Raw genomic sequence first — 18,752 nt, forward strand, 5'->3', positions numbered from 1 at the left:
GCTTGTATTTTGTATCCAGATTCAGTCAATACCTTCTACATTCTTCTTTGAACACTCTTTTTTGCATCTTTCTTTGATCTTTAATTGACTCCTTCATATTCCCAAATTTAGCTTAAGTAACTTCCAAGTCTTTGAATGAATCTTCCCTTAATTTTTCTTAACATCTTTCTTAAATTATTATGAATCTTTTCTGAGTTCATCTTTGTATTCTTCTTTGCCCTCTTTTAGAAATCAATTGATTAATAATTTGAACCTCCCTTTTCACTCATAGATCCAACTTCAGACACTGTAAGTGTTTCATCAAATACATCTTTAATTTATTCTTTCAGTTTAAATTATTATCCAAGGCTTACTTGCCCTTCTTTGAACCCTTCTTGTCTTTCTTCTTTCCGCCCTTTGAATCAGCAGATTCTGTATCGTCATCTTTCTTGTCCTCTTTCTTGGCATCTTTCTTGGAATCTTTCTTGTTCTCTTTCTTATCCTCTTTCTTGGCATCTTTCTTGGAACCTTTCTTGGCACCTTTCTTGGTGTCATCCTTTGATTCGCTGTCTGTCTCACTGAGTTTACTTCCATCTTTTTTACTGTCCTTTTTCTTGGCATCTTTCTTGACATCTTTCTTGGTTTTATCTTTTGATTCACTGTCTGCCTCACTGGGCTTCTTGTCATCTTTTTTACTATCCTTCTTCTTCGAGTCTTTTTTGATGTCCTCCTTTGACTCACTCTCTTTCTCAGAGGGCTTTTTTGCATCCTTTCCACCCTTCTTTGCATCCTTATGCTTCTTTGCATCTCCTCTATCACTTTCGCTCTCTGTTTCTGTACCCTTCCCCTTCTTTGACTCTTTCTTTCCTTTTGTGGCATCTGTTTTGGCAGCACCTTTTTCATCAGCAGCTCCTTTGTCTGACCCCTTGCCTTTTTTTGATTCTTTCCTTTCTTTTTTTGCATCCTTTTTTAAATCTGTGGGTTCTGATTCTGAGTCTGATATGGCCTTCTTGTCTGCTTTCTTATCTTCTGAATGTTTCCTAATTATTTCTTCAGGTGGATGCATCTGTTCACCTGCTCCTTTGGCATCTCCCTCGGAGGGATGCATTGGTTTGCCTGGGGGCTTCCGCCTGGCAGCTAAATAAACAGAAGGTCTCTCCGAAATTGTCATTAAAGAATGGTGCATCCATAATGGTCTTTTCTGAGTCTCCTTTAATTTTTCTTCACCATATCTCTGAAATATTGGTTAGAATAAAGATGAACAATTCTGTGTGACTTATACTGTGTTTATTATCAGATACCAAATACATTTTTACTTCAACCATGAAAAGATTTTAAATTTTGAAAAAAATTTTGTGTATTTTATAGTTTATTCTGCTTCTTCAATTTCATTCTTTTTTGAGCAATGATAACCATACCTCACTTGGGACCCAATTTCAATTTTGGGTACCTTCATAATTCCTTCAAGATTGTCTGTAAGAATTGGTAGAGACCTACAGTGTTTCATGACATATCAGAACCCATCTTCACAAACAGAAAAGAACTTTAAAAAATTCTGTGTTCTTGAGAATTCTTGGAATATGTTGCCTACCCTCCATTCCTAGGCCAGCTCATATACTATTTGTTCTTTAATATCTAATAGTTAGTTTCAGGCTTCAGGTATATCCTTGTCTCTGTTTTCACTTACAAGGTCTCTAAGCTATCTGTAAGTTAAAGGTAAAAGCCTGGAATTCTTCTTGCTTTGCAGGATATTAAATGAGTATTACCAGATAGGTAACTGAACTAATAGAAGTAGTGACATTCAGTGCACATGAATTTGTGCAAAACAGTGCATTTTGTTTTCAAATCCTAACAAATATTTCCCAGTGCCTAATGGTAAAAATAACTAGTTTTGGTAGTGATATTAACAAGTGATGGACTAGATAATTTGAATAAAGTAAAAACAGAAAAGAAACAATCATGAGAAAACACAAGAAACCTGAATAACTGCTGGATGGATAAATGGACTTCAGATTGAACAAGGGATGATGGTACATTTATCTGGTGGATACTTTTCTTTGAATCTATTCTTATCTCATGAGTGACTCCAGGCTGCTGTTATTCTTGTGCATTGATAAGACAGACTTCATGCTAGAGAAACAATGGATAATGCTTATCTTCTAATACTCAAAATACAGAAATCTAGATTACAGAAAATGAGGAAGCACTGAAACCCTTCATTGTGGTTTAATGTAACTCCATGATTCTAATGAGTGAACTTCTACAGCTGGGGAACATTTCCTGAATGTTCTTACTAACTCTAGCTTTAGGGTCTCCAACTTTCTGTGCTTCTCATTTACATATTTTGTGTAATTATTTGTGAGCAAATAATTAGCTAATGTGAAATAAGGGGACAATTTTACAATGAAATGTATATAAAATAAGTCTCCTTTCCCCATGAGACCATTTAAATTAAATTAAAATTAAGTGAAATATAAAATTTAATTCCTTAGTTGCCCTAGCCTCATTTCAATTGTTCAATAGCTACACTGGAATACAAAAGTCTAAAATATTTCCATTATTGTAGAAAATTCCATTGGTCTTCACTGAGCTATAACATATATAACTATACATGATTTCATAGTTTTATTATCGATAAATTACATACTCTTTTCAATACTTACAGGAACTGAATGTTCTCTTAATTGGGAAGGTTTTGATCTCCTTTTCTTTCCTGGTCGGGGTGGTTTGGGAAATGCCAAGGCAAAGTGTTGCTGATTCCATGACTTTTTGCTTAATTCGCTGACTAAAATAAGAAAGAACAAAACATACACTTGGGAGTATATCGTTAGAACTTCATCAGAACTGAAATGGCAGCAAGTGAAAATACGTGCCAGGTAAATGCATAAACAAACAATTCAAATTATGGATTCATTTATTTGATAATGTTGAAGTTCTCTGCTGTCAATATGAGAAAATAAAAAAGCAGACTTTTTTCCTATTTTAACCAGTTTCACATATAACTTTATATAAAAACCAATATTTATTATAGGTATCTATATAATATCTATTATATGTAGTCTGTAATAGAAATGGAAAAAAAAATCAATTTTACCACTTCTTTCAATTCTTTCCATTTCTTCCTGTTTAGATTTTTTTCTTTATGCTCTTTTAGTTAGAATTTAATTTCACTGAGACCAGAAATATGTAATCTACTTCTGTAGCCCCCAAAGCATTTAGCACAGAGACTGGCCTAAAATAAGTAAATATATGACTGAATCTACATGCTAAAGTGTAAAATCCCCTCAGTTATTCATCACTTTTTCAAGCTACAAGAGTAACTGCTACAAACCCAAGAAGTGCATTGTTATGATGACATTTTTAATGAAGAAAATTCACAAATCAAGATAATTACAGAAGGGTGATTGGGAGGGTAAAGTTACCTGGAAATTATAATAGGAATGGTTCAGGGTAATTAGGCTACCAATGAGACCAATGAGAAATATTATCACTGTATTTAATCTTTGAAGTATAGACCGTGAGAGAGGAAATAGACTTGTTCTGTGAGTCTCCTAAAGAGAGAATCAGGGTCAATGGGATAAATTTACAGAACTGCAGAAAGATATAACCTCAGGGTATGAGCGAAACCACATGGCATTTGAGGCTATTCAACATCAGATCGAATGGCCTTGTGGGATAATGAAATTTTGGTAAATTACAAGCCGGGTACAATCTATCAGGAATGTAGTAGCAGAGATTCTTGACACTGGCGTGAAGATGTTTCTCCAATTTCCACAATGTCTTTCACCTCAAAAATTGTCTGATCATATGATTTCCCACATTAACTGTGTCCATCTCCATGCTGCTGTACATATATATTTGCTTAATTCTTCTTGATTTAAAAAAAAACAAAAATATATTTCCATGCTTCACTGAGCCTGTGAAAAACGTGTCAAGGAAATAAAAAGCTATGTTTTTAATACTATCCCAAGGCAGTGTTTGCTTTATCACTTTGAATGGAGGATAATACTCACTTCTCCCTAAAATGAATTATATATTTTATAAATGAATATTGAACTCTAAGAATATTGAATTCTTACCTGGAACGTAATTATCATATGTCCCCTGGTTTACTTTTCGGCTATTAAAATAAAAGGGAAAGATTTTAATTAATTGAATACAAAATCAGCATATTTAAAGATCATTACTATGCATAAGCACTTGCCACCAACAACTTGAGAAGTATTTTACATTCTCAAATCTCCTTTATTGTATAAGATTATTTTATTCCTTGGAAGTGAAGATGACTTAATGTGTGTTTCAAGCACAGACTTGAAAAGAACAAAACTATGGTGGATCAAAATATGAAAAAAAAACAAATTGCCAACTTGCCTCATCTGAAATATATACCACCTTTTTTTTAAAGTTGTGAAATCATGGTTGAATTAATTTCCCCACACTATGCTCTAAATGATCCTACAATTGAATTTGAAACCAAAATATCATTTTTTAAAGCTCTATGCAAACATTCTTATAACTAAACAAAGAATCATTAAATGCTTCTGTGAATGTGTTCTGTTTGTGTGAGCGTACCTCATAAGAATTTATGTGGAATTCAATTTTTTGTTCTATAGGAAAGTCTGAGAAACAAATCTATGTTGAAAATTGTTCTCCATTTAGATGTTCCCATTTGTTTTAGTACTATTTGAACATGCTTGTTTCCATGAAGAGATTTTTAAATCTAATTTTTGTTTATATGTAACCTAGACAAAATAGATGCATCAGAGAGAGATTCCTCCATATTAGCACATTATATTATGGACATACAGACATTGTTGAACATGAATGATTTTGTGTGTACACACATGCACACACACTCACAAATACACAATATTTTACTTACATGAACTAAAGTATCATGATATCTTGATTAAAGCTCCAGTTCTGAGCACAAACGTGGCATATAGTTATCACTATATAAAAGTTTGAATTAATCTATTAAAATTCAGGATGTATTAACCAATAAGTTTTCTGGTCAAGTCCTTTCTTAATTAAAACATGCATCAAAAAATATTTGCTCCACTGTATCTGAATCTCTATAGTTTGGGGTCCAGCCAATGTACTTTCATACACTTCTGAAGAAGTTTTAAAACTCAACAATGGTTATGAACTCTTTTTGCTCTAAACACTCTGAAAGAGGAAATATTTCAGGTTCATGAAACAATATTAAACTTGAGATTTTCCAAATGTTTTTTAGGCATGATCCATTAATTCCTGGTATAATTTCTAGGGTATATTTTCTGATCACAACAAAATTGAATTAGAAATCAACAACAAAATTACCTACAAGATACCCAAATATTTGAAAAATAAACAGTACTTTATAAGCAGCTCATGGCCAAAGATAAATCACCATGTACTCTTTTCAATAAAAGCAACTGAACTATAACAACATAATTTATTAAAAATTGTGGAGTAATGCTAGCAGTGCATGGAGGAAGCTTTAATGCCTTATGTTAAAAAAGCAGAAACAAACCAAAAAATAAAGAGGTTTAAAAATCAAAGTTTCAATTTCCTCTTTAAAAAATTCAGAAATATGAAGGAATTAAAATCAAAGTAAAAGGAAGAGAATAATAAATATATGAGCAAAATCAAGGAATAGAAGACAATTAGAACAAAATTAGAAATCTAGAAGTTTATTTTATGAAAAGAATATTAAAATCAACTAACTCCTAACAAAACTGATGAAGAAAAAAATAGAGGGAATACACAAATTACCAATACCAGCACTGACACAGAGAACTACGCATTTTTAAAGGATGAAACTGTGAGCAGGGAAAGTCAGATTGTAGAGATGTACTCTGTTCCTACAACATTTTCTTCCGAGCTTGTTTTACTGCAGGTCGTATGGCCTGGGCATGCACAGGAAACACTGATTCTCGTCCTTTGGATGACCTTTGAGACACCAAGAGCAGAGGTCAACTCCCTTGGAAACAAGATTACAAGGACAAGGAGGTTTCAGAAGCAAATCAAGCGTGAGAGGTCCTTCAGTAAGGAAGAGTCACCTTAAAATTTACTCTGCACACAGGGACAGCTCTGCAATTAACCAACTGGACTTAGCCAAGTCAAACCTCCCCACTTCTGTCCCCACCTCACACCTCCCATCCCCACAGAATTTCCTTTAACTCTCAGATCAGTATACAGATTTGAACCTGGCCTCCTATCTCCAGGCTGGTCTACCTTGCAGTAAAGCTCTTTCTTTTCTCAAAATCCCAATAACATGGTATTTGCCTCTGTACACATTTTGCCAGGTAGCAAAGATAGTGTGGAATATAATTGATGACTCTAAATTCAACAAGTTGTTTGAAATACTGAGATGAAAAACTGTTTACCAAAAACTCCATTGAGATGAAATACTCAATTTTTCAACACTGACACATGGTGAAGTAATAAAATTTGAATAGCCCCAGAACTATTTTTTTTTCCTACTGAAATCTTTATTCTGTTACTGTTGATATTTAAAGAAAACATCTTTGCCTTTAGTTTACTATTCCCTGGACTTAAGATACCAACTTGTATGTGGCTAATCAGGAACCAGGCCAAACTGCAGTTTTCTTAGGTCTATTTGATTGATAAATGGTGCCAACTGATGATTTCTTTCATATAATCTTTAACATGAACTCATAAGTCGCATTGATTATGCCCCAAAATATGAGGGACCCATGATAATTCAGATGGGTACCTATGAAAAAGTTTGTTACTTTCTTATCCCATTCTAGCCAGATTTTTTGGAAAACCTTGGGGAAAGATTGAAATTCCCCACCAATCTGATACTGTATGCAAGTTTTTACAACATTAAGTGGAAAAAACATGAATTCCAACATAGCACCCAGTAGCCCTCTACAGATAGGATCACTGACTAAATGAGTACTGCCTAAATGGTCCCTTTTGGTCAAGAAGGAATTCTCAATCCCACAATGCCAGGGCCAGGCTCATCCCTGGGGGGCATGTTCCATGTTAGGTCATGTCCCAGGTAAGGGGGAGGGTAGTAGATTATTTGCAGAGTTGACTGAGAGAGGCCACATCTGAGCAGCAAAAGAGGTTCTCTGGGGGTGACTCTTAGGCATAATTATGAGTAGGTTTAGCTTCTCCTTTGCAGGAATAATATTTGTGGTCTTGAGGCAATGTTTGAACTCTTTCAAGTGGAGTGAAAATTGCTTCTGCTCTCCCTCCAAGTACTGCAGCCACACTATGCATTACAAACTCTGGGGAGCTGACATGTTTATAGAAAAGGCAAGTAAAATCCTCATACAGATCAATCATAAGAGCCAATGTAGTTGTCTTTTGCATTGACAGGGGAAGGATTCCATGATACAAGCTTCAGAATCCATCCCTCCTCAACTGAAGTATTGCATCCTGGGTTTTGATTCCATAAAGGAATGAATTACTGATACATGCAACATGGCAATATGGATGAATCTCAAAATCACTATACTGAAAGAAAAATCCAGAAACCCATGAGTGTATATTGTTGAATTTCATTTGTAATGAAATTCAAGAATAAGCAAGACTATGTATTGTAATTGAATAGTTATTTGTGGGGAGGGGCCAGGGTGGATTAAATGGAAATTGGCACAATGGAACTTTCTTGGATGGTGGAAAATTTCTATATGTTGTTTAGGGCTGATTAAATTAAGGTTAATGACTGTCACAATTCAACAAATTTCGATTTCTTGCCTGTTTACTGAACTGAGGAAAGTTTACAGGACTCCAAAGTAGCAATGTAAATGCTACCCTAGTCCCCACTTTCTAGGTAAATTTACATATCAGCCATAAGAAATTAAATCAATCTGTTCTTCTAGGATTAGCTGTCATTGCCTATGTCTTTTCTCCAAGTCTGGTTCAGCTGATGGCAATATCTCTCTCCTTCCTTTCTAGGACAGTCAGGAAATTCTCTAGACCAGGCTTCATTGAGATTCACTTTTTGAAGTTTCTCATTAAAAAAAAAATGTCAACTGTTAGTTTTTCTTTTATTATGCTATTATTTTTTTTTTCTTTTGCAGCTATTTTTTTCATATGAATGCAAATTTTCTTTCATATTTTTAATTGTGTCCCAGGACATTTAGGGAGATCTAATTTAATCAAACATACAAGCCACGGATCAACCCATACTTCAGATTCAAACATCCAGTCATTTCAAAATCAATCTCAATCTCTGTAAGCTTTTATAATCAAAGAAGTTTCCTCATTGTCAGCAATGTGGAATGCAATATGTTTGTCTCCTAGAGAAAAGGAACTAGGTATAGTTTTCCCTAAATAAAAATCTGAGGTATCTCGATGTAGAATTGGGGGCCTTTATTTTTAGAATAATATGTTTCTTTGTATAGAATTATATATGTTCTATATGGTTTTAAAGGAATTAAATATTTAGCTATCTCCATGATTTTTTTTCATTTTAGTCTTAAATGATTTCAATATAAATACAAAATACACATGCTTTATTCTTGCCTTTAACAGTATCTCTGCTTGAATGCAGTTTAAGAATATATAATAAATAAAAGGGGAAGGGCTTTAAATAATATGATACCTCTGCCAATTTTGTGTGCATTGTCCACAGACATCTTGTTTATGTGAATACTGCCAGTGGGCTTTGGGTTCTGCATCATCTATAGGACAAAGAACTTTCAACTTTCACCCCTCTCCCCAAGGGACATTTGGCAATACCTGAAGATATTTTTGGCTATCACAATTGTGTATGTGTGTGTCTGTGTGTGTGTGTGTGTGTGTGTGTGGTGCTGATGCGGGTGATATAGGCATCTAAATGGGTGGAAGCCAGAGGTCCTGCCAAGCATCTTATAATGCGTAACACCTCCCTCTCCCCAACAGAGTCATCCAACCTAATTTTCAATAGTGCAAAGGCTGAGAAACACTGTTACAAGTCAATGCACATCCCTAGGCTAGGATAGTGAGGGAGGACTTTATTAACGCAATTCAAGGGGGTGAAAAACAGTAAAAGGTACAGAGGAGCTCAGTTGGGGAAGCTAATACTGGAAGCTTAAAAGTTCAGAATTTTGTGTTCCCTATCAGATGGCAAAGCTTGGTGAGAACCTCTCCCACGTCCTTCAGTGGGGCTCGGGCTCAGCAGCATTAGAAATGACTGGCACCACCTGAACTGGAGGCCAAGGACAAGAAGAGGGGCCATTCTTGAGTAAGGTTTCTGAGGTTTGATGCTGCATAAGTATTGATGAGGAATGTATGGGAAGAGAAAAACTGAGCTCAGAGATAATTTTCTTTATCAATTCCAAGTTGGTAGCCATGGGCACAGAAATATAACTCTAAGACTAAGGCCGTGTCGTTGTTACTACTAAGAGTGAAGACAAATAAAGAATTATTTTTGACATCTCAAACTTTCTGTGTTGAATAGATTAGAAGTTGCCACTTGAATTCAAATAAATATGCACGTTTATTAAGGACTTTCTTGTGTGCTTCATTGGCTAACAGTGAGGCCATTCGATTAGGAAATCTACCACACTTTCCTTCTATAATAACAGGAGAGTTTTGAAATTACATAAAAGCAAAAAGTTTTCAACCATTGTAGTGAAGTTCTCTGAAAGTCATGCAGTACTGCTGATTTCTATGTGGTCGGCATTTGATAGTGCTTAAGACATTTTAGATTAAAAGTAATTAAGATAGAGTGTAATTCTCATGTTTCTTTTCCTGGAATCAAAATGTATCCCATGTTAGAATTTCTCTCATAATTCTTCCTTTTCCCAACATATTCTATTTCTGGTCACCACAAAATCTGCCAGCATTCCTTTTGATGTATATTTCCTCACAAATCACTTTCATCAAATGCCCATATTTAAAGAAGGGCTGTTGTGATTATTATACAGTTACTCACTACATGCTCCTGATCTGCCTCAGGTGCTGTTTTGGTCGTGGGGGATAAACAGGTGGACAAGGCTTCCTTCCTGTAGGTCATGAAGACAGAAAATAATCTAAACAAACAGTTACCACAGTCCCACGTCAGCTAGTGTGTGTATTATGGGAAAATTTTGAGAGTTGCAGTATGGAGTTTAATAAAGAGTGCTAATTTGAAGACAAAGTTTAAAAAAATCCTCTCTACTGAGAAGACATTTGATCAGAAAGAAATGAAGAGGCAATAAGCCATGCAACTTCTTGAGATAAGAATTTGCATAAAAAAGCAAGGAACCAGCATTAATGGACAGGAGAGGACAGAAAGGGAAAGTGGTAGGAAACAACTCCAGAGGTCTTTGAATTTTATTCTAATTTTCTGAGAAAAATTAAAGGATTTTTAGGGTTAAGTGATGAGATAGGTGGATAGAGCTCATTTTGCATTCTTTGTAGTTTCTACCCTGTGATTGTGGTATTTATTTCAATTAAAAAAATCTATTTAAAAAGGAGAATTGAAGGTGAGGAAAAGGAAACAATACTCACGGTAGAGCTAATGTTTTGATGTCATTTATTTTAGTATTACTGTAGATGAACATCTTTTCAGTTGCATAAATATTTTAGGCATTCCATTTTTATATTGACTATCATGATTTTTGTGCTGTTACAATATACTCATTAAATGAAATGCCGTATATTATACTATATACTATGTAAAGTTATTGTTTATTGTATGTTAAATATCAACAATAACATATCCATACTCACTTATATATCATTATGCAATACTAATATAACATATTATGATACATATACCTTATCTACAACATGTAACATGTATACCATGTGCTATTTTCTTATAATATTACATTAATTAGGTTATATTTGTGACAATATTGGATTATAATACCTAAACACTTATGAAACATGATATAATGATATGTTGGTATTGCTGGATTTTTCTATTTCTAATCATCTATATTGCAGATGGTGCATGGAGCACACCAGGAAAGCAGACTGCCTGGCTTTGAACCTAGATTCATGTGCAATAGTGAACAAATCACTGACTGAGTCTCAGTCTCCCCATCTGTGAAAGTGGGATGACAACGGCATCAACTTCACAAAGTTGTGAGGATTAAATGAGTTAAAATACATTAAATGCTTAGCAGAGCATCTGGCAGATAGTAACAAATATATAGGTTTGTTATGATTATTACGTTTGTTGAAAAATACATTTAAATCTTTTGGGGAAGACTGTCTTAAATTAATGATCAAGTTGAAATGAAGTGGGGACCAGTGTCTATGGAAAGGCTGTTTTACTTATTTTCAAGATTTATGTTTTATCTTCTCTTTAACAGTGTTGTTAAAAGATAAGCCAGTTACTTTTTATATTTCAGAGCACCACGCCTTTGCCCAGTCTAGTTTACACAACTGAAATGTTTTCTTTGTTTCTGTCTCATTAAAACACAAATTATCCATAAGGAGGCATAATGAAACTTACATCCAAGTCTAGATAATTTGCTTTATATTTCAAAGTACTTTCATACACTGTTTCCTATTGAGGGCACAGTTAGCATTTTGGTGGGTTTTTGTATAGGGCTTGCCAACTTACTACCAAATATTTCATGCAAAACATTTCCATAGATTTCTAAATGTCTCCTAGAGAAGTGATACCTCCATTGTATGAGAGGTATGAATTATTTTATTCTCTATTTCCCAAAGTACAATATGATAAGAAATGAAGTAAGAGTCACAATTGAAAAGACTTATCCAAAGTTAAGTAGCTCTTTTGTTGATGTGTATGAACTAGTTAGATCTTGGGTCAAAGCAACCTATGATATTGCTGGAGAATGTATGCCTTTGCTAAACACATCCCCCTTTTTAATCAATGACATCATAATATAATAAACATGTTTTTACACTAGAGAGAATACATGTAAAGCAAATTAGACTATCTCAGTAAGTTTAAAAAGTGTAAAATTTGAGAAGAGGACTTACAATCTTGGTACAGACATTTCCCCCACCTATGATTTACCAGGACTTAGGCTTTGCTAAGTTCAAACTAGTGATGTTGAGATGTGACATCATAAAGATGCAAAAGGTACTGAGAGTTAAAGGGGAAAAACCAGAGAAACCACTTGTACGTAAGCTTTATGCTCTCCAAAATTCAGTATAAGATTAGTGTCTACTTTCACTGACTAAATTAAGCTGGTAGTTTTAAAATAACCAACTGATTTTACATTTAAAAAATTGTCTTGATTTTTCATGTGTTTTTAATTTATTTGCTTATATAAAAAAGATGAAATATATATTGACCCATGAAGATCAATTGTAATCCTAATTTCCCTTACATTCAGGTGTCCTTTAAATCCTTTCTGTAACTTTATAGTGACTTTTTCCACCTTGATTTGATGGTTTGTTCATAGATAAAAGGTTTTAAGCAAGTCAAAATGTGTATTAAAATTATAAAGTTAGTGAAAAGCTTGCATTAGACAAGATTTATTCCATCCACCACTCCACACCACTAATAGACAAATATAAACACTACATAGAGTAGTGTTTGAACGTGATTTCATTACCTATTTAAGAAATTTCAGATTATTTTTCCCATTAAGGAGGAGTTTTATTAGATAAATTCCGGCAACGTTTTGAGATAATCTACAAAAATTTCAATGGTTTGACTCAATGAAAGTTTCTCACTCATGTCTCAGACCATGACAAGTTTGGGGGATATTGCAGGGGGGTCCATAAGATTATTCAGGAATCCAGATTTCTATCAGATAATGCCTTCACTACGTACTGACATAACACTACTAATGCTGATGTTTTTTTAAATAAGGAAAGTATGATTTCTGATTCTTCAATATTTTGTCTAGTATTTTATAGTCCATACCTTATTTACATCTAATGCATGTCTTCTATCAGAATGCGGTAAGATCCAAATCCTGATTGGGAAAACAAGCTTAGCCTATATCATGACCACTCTGAATTAATTTTTCATTGTTATTTTAAATTAAATGGTCTTCCAGGATCTTAGAGAGCTAATGATCACTGTATAATAAACCTGTGCTCATTTCCTGTTGTTGCAACACAAGTTACCACAAACTTAATGGTTTAAAAAAATGCCCATTTATTTATTTGTTTCTTTGTTTTACTTACATGTGCCACAACTCTTCATCTATGCCCTAAACCCTCCACTCCCATAATCTATACAAGTCTGTTGAAATTACTCTATAAATATTTATGACATGCCAATATCCAAGCACAGCCACTCAATACAACTATGTTTCAGGCAACAGACTAAGCCTTTTTGCAAGTATTAGCTCACCTAATCCTCCCAGCAACCCTATGAGGCAGGGACTTTGATGCCCATTTATTATGCAATTGTTCTGTAATCCAGACATTCAGGCCACCTCAACCAGACTTCTGCTCAGTGCCTCACAGGGCTAAAAGGTGTTGTCCTGTCTTGGAAATCTGGAGATTTTGAAGGAGAAACAGCTTTCAAATTCATTCCGGTTGGCAGAATTCAGTCTATGTGGTTGTAGTTCTGATATGTCTGTTTTCTTGCTTGCTGTCAGCTGGGAGTTCCTCTCTGGTCATAGAAGATGTGCACAGCTTCTGACATGGATCCCTCCATCTTCAAAGGAGCAACATTACATTGAGGACCTTCATGCTTCACATCTTCCTAACTTCTCCATCTGTCTTTCTCTCCTGCTATCAGGTGAGGAAAATGATCTTTTACAGGGGCCATGTGACCATATTAGGCCCACCCTGATCATCTGTTTTTACATCAACTGTGCCATAAAACATAGTATAATCCTGGGGATGATATCTCTTCATATTCACAAGCTCCACTCACTCTCAAAGAAAAGAGTCACTGAGGGTCACTCTTAGAATTCTGCCTACCACAAAGCCAAAATTAGAGTAAAAGTTTGCTTTAGTATTAAAGGTCTATTAGAAATATATCAGCCACATATATATTTTTTTATGTTCTAAGATACTAACAATGTTTATACATCATCAACATTGTCTTCATGCACAAGATTTTTTTTTTCCAAAGGCTATTGAGCTCAGTAAATGAGTCTTCAAACATAAACATTGCAGAATTGTAAAATATAGAATATATGTTAAGGACTTTATAGGTTACAAAACAATTTGAATGTATTAACTCATTTAGTTCCTATAATAACAAGTAGAAACTTGAAGGCAGGATGTTGATGTTCACAAGAGATAGTTCTTGAGATTTTGCAACAATTAACCAAGTTGCAAAATTATGCTGTATAATTTTCCCATAAATCAGTATAATAAAACTGAAATAAACCATAGTTTTTGATGATTTTATTGATTCATATGTTTAATCATGTATCTATATATATGGTTTCTTTTTCTATTTATTAATCAATATCTATCTATCTACCTCTGACAATCTATCTTTATATCCACCTGTATGAGTCAGGGTTCTCTAGGGAAACAGACCTGACAGGAGGTATCTGTAAATATTGTGAGATTTTATAAAAGTTATCTCACCCAACTGTGGGGATGCACAAGTCCAAATTCCATAGGGGAGGCTATAAGCTGGGAACTCTGATGAAGGTTTTTTTTTTTATTTTATTTTGAAATAAATTCAAAGTTATAGGAACAGTTGCAAAAACAATACAAACTCCATACACAGAACTCCAGCATACCCTGACCCCCTCCCCCAATACCCCCATCCACCGACTTTAACATGCTGTCACACTGCCATTTCTTTCTTTCCCTCCCTGCCTCCCTCCCTATCATCCATCATCTATTGCTCTGTCTTCTGAACATATGAGAGCTAACTGCACACATCCTTGAACAAACACTATAATTCACAAATACAATTCCCATGGACAAGAACATTCTTTTATGCAATCCCATTAAGCACAGCTAAGAAGTTCAAGAAATTCAACATTGATACAAAGCTTACATTCTATATTTCCTTTTATTATTTTTTTTTCTTGTGTCCCAACTGTGTCCCTTTGAGCCTCCTGTCCTCCATCCTCAGATCCCATTCAGGATCACCCTTAGCATTCAATTGTCATCTACGTAGACTGTCTTTTTTTTTTTTTTTTTTCAATTGTGGAAACATATACAGCCTAAATCTTCCCATTCCGCCCCACCCCAGCATTCCATCAGTGGGATTAATGGATTAATCACATTTAGAATGTTGTAATGCTATCACCTTCCTACCATCCATTACTAGAAATTTCCCTTCACCTCAAACAGCAACCCGACACTCATTTCTTAACTCCCCATTGCCCCTTCCCCCACTTCTCGTAACCCCCACTCTACTTTTCATCTCTATGGTCATATTCTCTGATAATTTCTTTGTGTTTACTGTGGGCCTTACATTTAACCTCTTAAATCCATAGCAATCTTGTTTTTCTTTGATACCAACTCAATTCCAATAGGACACATAAACTATGTTCCTATACTCCTCCATTCTCCCACCTTTATATAGTTCTTGTCAAAAATTACATATTTTACATTGAGTCCAAAACCACTGATTAGTCATTAGAGTTTATGTATTTTATATCCTGTAGGAAGTAAATAGTGGAGTTACAAATCAAAAATTACTGACTTCTATTTGTATTCCATTGTGGTCAGAGAATGTGCTTTGAATATATTCAATTTTTTTTTTTTAATTTACTGATGCTTATTTTATGTCCCAGCATATGGTCTATTCTGGAGAAAGATCTGTGACCACTAGAGAAAAATGTGTGTCCTGGTGATTTGGGATGTAAGATTCTATATATGTCTGTTAAAATTCTCTATATCTCTTTCTCCTTTCTTTGTTTCTCTGTTGGTAGGGCTCCCTTTAGTATCTGAAGTAGGGCAGGTCTTTTGTTGGCAAAATCTCTCAGCATTTAATTTAAGCTCTCCCTCAAATTTGAAGGAGAGTTTTGCTGGATAAAGTATTCTTGGTTGGAAATTTTTCTCTCTCAGAATTTTAAATATGTCATGCCACTGCCTTCTCGCCTCCATGGTGGCCACTGAGTAGTCACTACTTAGTCTTATGTTGTTTCCTTTGTTTGTGGTGAATTGCTTTTCTCTTGCTGCTTTCAGAACTTGCTCCTTCTCTTCAGTATTTGACAGTCTGATCAGAATATGTCTGGGAGTGGGTTTATTTGGATTTATTCTATTTGGAGTTCACTGGGCATTTATGCTTTTGTGTATTTATATTGTGTAGAAGGTTTGGGAAGTTTTCCCCAACAATTTCTTTGAATACTCTTTCTAGACCTTTACCTTTCTCTTCCCCTTCTGGGACATCAATGAGTCTTAAATTTGGATGTTTTATTTTATCTGTCATATCCCTGAGATACATTTTGATTTTCTTGATATTTTTCTCCATTCTTACTTTCGTTCTTTCATTTTCTGTTCTGTGGTCCTCTAGGACACTGAGTAATTGTTCAACTTCCTCTAATCTTGTATTATGAGTATCCAGAGTCTTTTTAATTTGGCCAACAGTTTCTTTTCTTTCCATAAGATCTTCTATTTTTTTATTTACTCTTGCAATTTCTTCTTTATGCTCTTCTAGGGTCTTCTTTATGTCCCTTATATCCTGTGCCATATTCTTCTTCATGTCCTTTATATCCTGTGCCATGCTCTCATTCCTTGACTGTAGTTCTCTGTTTAATTGCACCAAGTACTGTGTCTCTTCTGATCTTTTGATTTGAGTGTTTGGAATTGGGTTCTCCATATTGTCTGGTTTTATCATATGCTTTAAGATTTTCTGTTGTTTTTGGCCTCTTGGCATTTGCTTTGCTTGATGGGGTTCTTTCAAGTTATAAAAAATGCCAATCTAATTTTTCAGATCTACAACTTGGTGGCGTACACTTTCTCTAACTAACCAGCAAATGGTGTCCATGAGTCACTATTCCCAAGTCAGTTCTCCTCAACTTTGTCTTTGTGGTGTGTGGGGAAATGATTCTTGTGTGGTTCAATTGGTGCACTAAGTTTGGGTGTGTTGTTGGTGCTCTCTGTCCTGAATGTGGGGTGTGTGTCTGGATGATTAGGGAGGCAGGGCAGCTTTAATAATCAAACCTCCCAGGTGTTCCTGGAGATTCAAGACTGTTGCAAGTGTCTAAGCCTTCATTTCAGTTTCCCCCCAGATTGTCTCTGCCACTGACCCACAAGTCCCTGGCATTGACATAGGGTCCCTAGGATTTCCAAGTGGGCCTCCCTTCTCAGCTGTGATTTTCTAGGACCTTTGCTGAGGGAAGGCTGTGCTACATCACAAGTGCATGCCATCCCTCAAGGGAAGCCTCAGGTGCTGGGCCTTGGAGTGGTGCTCCCAGCCTGATGCAAAAATGGCTGAATGGGGCATCTCAACCACCACCCCCAATTTTTGCACAGCTCTGCCTTCCCAGCTCTGGAACAACTAGCTGTGTGTGCACCCAAGGCCACTGTCCACAACCGATATTGTGGTGTGTGCGTAGTGCCATGGGATACACTCCCTGTCACACTGGGTTTCCTGGCACGGTTCTGGGCTGTGCATCTGGCCATGGACAGGAGTGTCTCTGGCCCACCGGGGAGCCAGCTGCAAGTTGTGCAGTTTCTTTCTCCTTTTGGCTCTCCCGTGGCCCTGAGGGAATCAGCAGCGGTCTATCCTCCACGCCAGACACCGAGAGGTTGGCACAGCCCACTTCTGCCATGCTTCACTGCATGGTACTCACCATTGTAACTGCAGCCACTCCTGGGTTTACTTTTTTTTAAAGAACTAGTCTGTCTCCAAACACCAACCCCCAGTTTCCCCACACCGCAGCATGGCTACAGGACTTTCAGCCAGCTTACTCACTCATTTCAGAATGCAGACTCCTGTTTTCACCAAGTGCACAGTCCCTGTGGTTTTAGCAGACCTTGTCCAGCTGGTGCATCACTGGAACTGGTGTTCTGGGTCACTTTCTGGTTTTTATCTAGTATTTTTCAGGAGGTGTTTTCTTGCCCTGTCTCACCTACCCACCATCTTAGGTTCTGCCCTCTGATGAAGGCTTTTGATGAATGCCCAAGGAGAAGCTGCCTGGCTAAAGTAGAAATGGAAATTCTCTCTTCTGATTGCTGAAATTGTCATTACTCCTTTTAAAGCCTTCAAATGATTGAATAAGACATCTCTCATTGTTGAAGGCAATCTCATCAGTTGATTGTAGATGTAATCAGTCACAGATGTAACCAACTTACTGATGACTTGAGTCCATGAAATGTCCTCACAGTAACAATCAGCCCAGTGCTTACTTGACCAAACAATTGGGCACCATAACTTGGCCAAGTTGACACATGAACTTAACCATCACAAAAAGTTAATCCAAAAGAAGGTAAGAAAGGAGCAAATAAATAGAAGAGTAGATGAGAAAATACACAGCAAAATAGATGGTGGTAGAAATAAGTTCAAATTTATTAGTAACCAAAATACATGTAAAAGGATATAAAATTATCAGTTCATAGACAAATGGCCAGATTAAGAAAATAAATCTAGCTATATGTGATTTATATAATACATTTAAAATTAGAACCTCTAGAAGAATCAAATAAAAGGATAAAAAATGTAATGGAAACAGCATCAAAAGAAAGCTAGAGTAATATGTTACAAATGTATTAAAAAATCTATGAAAAAGTATTGTTTATTTAATCTTACTAAATGGGTCCCTATAATATATATTGATTCTAAACTTGTATGCATATAATAATATAATTTTAGAAATAAAAGGTAAAAATAGACAATTACAGGGAGAAATCAATAAATCTGTCATAGTAATGGGAAATTTCAATACATCTCTCAACACTTGAATGAATAATAAGAAGAAAAGTAAATAAGGGTATAGGATTTGAATAGAAAAATTAAGAAACTTGTTCTAAGTTTATAT

The 18,752-nt window shown here is 35.4% G+C and overlaps 1 protein-coding gene across 1 annotated transcript; it reads right to left on the reverse strand.

The window, feature by feature from the left end:
• Positions 1-349: 349 nt before the first annotated feature.
• CYLC2 (cylicin 2) lies at positions 350-11,885 on the reverse strand. Its single transcript, XM_037850850.1, has 4 exons — positions 11,869-11,885; positions 4,059-4,099; positions 2,643-2,764; positions 350-1,213 (listed from the first exon to the last, which is right to left on the reverse strand). Exons 1-4 carry the CDS (start codon positions 11,883-11,885, stop codon positions 350-352), a joined length of 1,044 nt encoding a protein of 347 aa, XP_037706778.1.
• Positions 11,886-18,752: the final 6,867 nt, after the last annotated feature.

The sequence above is a fragment of the Choloepus didactylus genome, chromosome 10, assembly GCF_015220235.1.
Source record: "Choloepus didactylus isolate mChoDid1 chromosome 10, mChoDid1.pri, whole genome shotgun sequence".
In the NCBI taxonomy this organism is placed as follows: domain Eukaryota; kingdom Metazoa; phylum Chordata; class Mammalia; order Pilosa; family Megalonychidae; genus Choloepus; species Choloepus didactylus.